General features: G+C 39.2%; 1 protein-coding gene across 1 annotated transcript; it reads right to left on the reverse strand.

Annotated features, from left to right (window-relative positions):
* Nucleotides 1-240: 240 nt before the first annotated feature.
* On the reverse strand, nt 241-423 carry SARC_14768 (hypothetical protein; the record flags this gene model as incomplete). The annotated part of the gene is made up of 1 exon (XM_014291099.1): nt 241-423. A coding segment is annotated over one exon (183 nt), but the record flags the coding sequence as incomplete, so codon positions are not given.
* Nucleotides 424-998: the final 575 nt, after the last annotated feature.

Genomic DNA, 998 nt, shown 5'->3' on the forward strand with positions numbered 1-998 from the left:
ATACTAAATATATATGTATATATATATATATGTATGTATATATATACATATATATATATATACATTAATATATATTAATATATTATACACATGCATACTATACATGTATTGCCCTATCCCAATCATTGTGTCTATGGAAACGCTAATCGATATATTTGAGCCCGTGTAAACAGATAGGTCGTGCGCCAATACGATTGGTGAGTCAGTCAGAAGTTACAGAAAGGGAATTTGAAGTGAGATTTAACTGAGTATAAATTGACACACCTCCAGGAATTGTCTGGCAAGAGCAGCTTCTTCACCAATCATCAGGTCCTTGATCTCCATGCTACCGACTTTTTCGCTTGAACGCAAAACCGGTCTTCCCACCATCGACGGGAAAATGGCCGAGGGGAAATTGGCACCCGCGAATCCACATTTCACGAACTGATTAAAGTTTAGAATCCATAATTTAAAACTAATTGATTAGAAGCAGGGTTTAGGCGGAAGGAACAGTGAGTGTATTGCCGCCAGATACAAACGAACGGATGAGGTCACTCTTCAACTGTATATTGATAGCTTTACGCCAGAACAAGACGATTCATATGTGAGCTGATTGATTTCTCAGCCAATTTCGGTCATGATTTACATTTATACACTAGAGCCTGGAAACTTCTCCTTCGCGATATTGAACTAGTTGGGCCCAAATTGTATGCATTGTACAATTGCTGCTGTGCGAGAGGTAAATGAACGGCAAAAAATCCCCCCCCACTCTAATGAGATGCCTCACATACGTTAGAAATAATCTGGCATGTCTTATCGCAGTGCACCTATCGCATAGTATACTGATATGTCATATTCGTGGCACAGTATCGTGAAATGCTTTCGACACGACACGACACATAACCAGAATGAAGATTTCAATCACGACAACTAAAAGTCGGTGTCGCACTGAACTACAATTTCGTGACCCTTGTGTGGGAGAAAGAAATACATAGCACACTATTATAGCGATTCTTATT

The sequence above is a fragment of the Sphaeroforma arctica genome (assembly GCF_001186125.1).
Source record: "Sphaeroforma arctica JP610 unplaced genomic scaffold supercont1.5079, whole genome shotgun sequence".
In the NCBI taxonomy this organism is placed as follows: domain Eukaryota; class Ichthyosporea; order Ichthyophonida; genus Sphaeroforma; species Sphaeroforma arctica.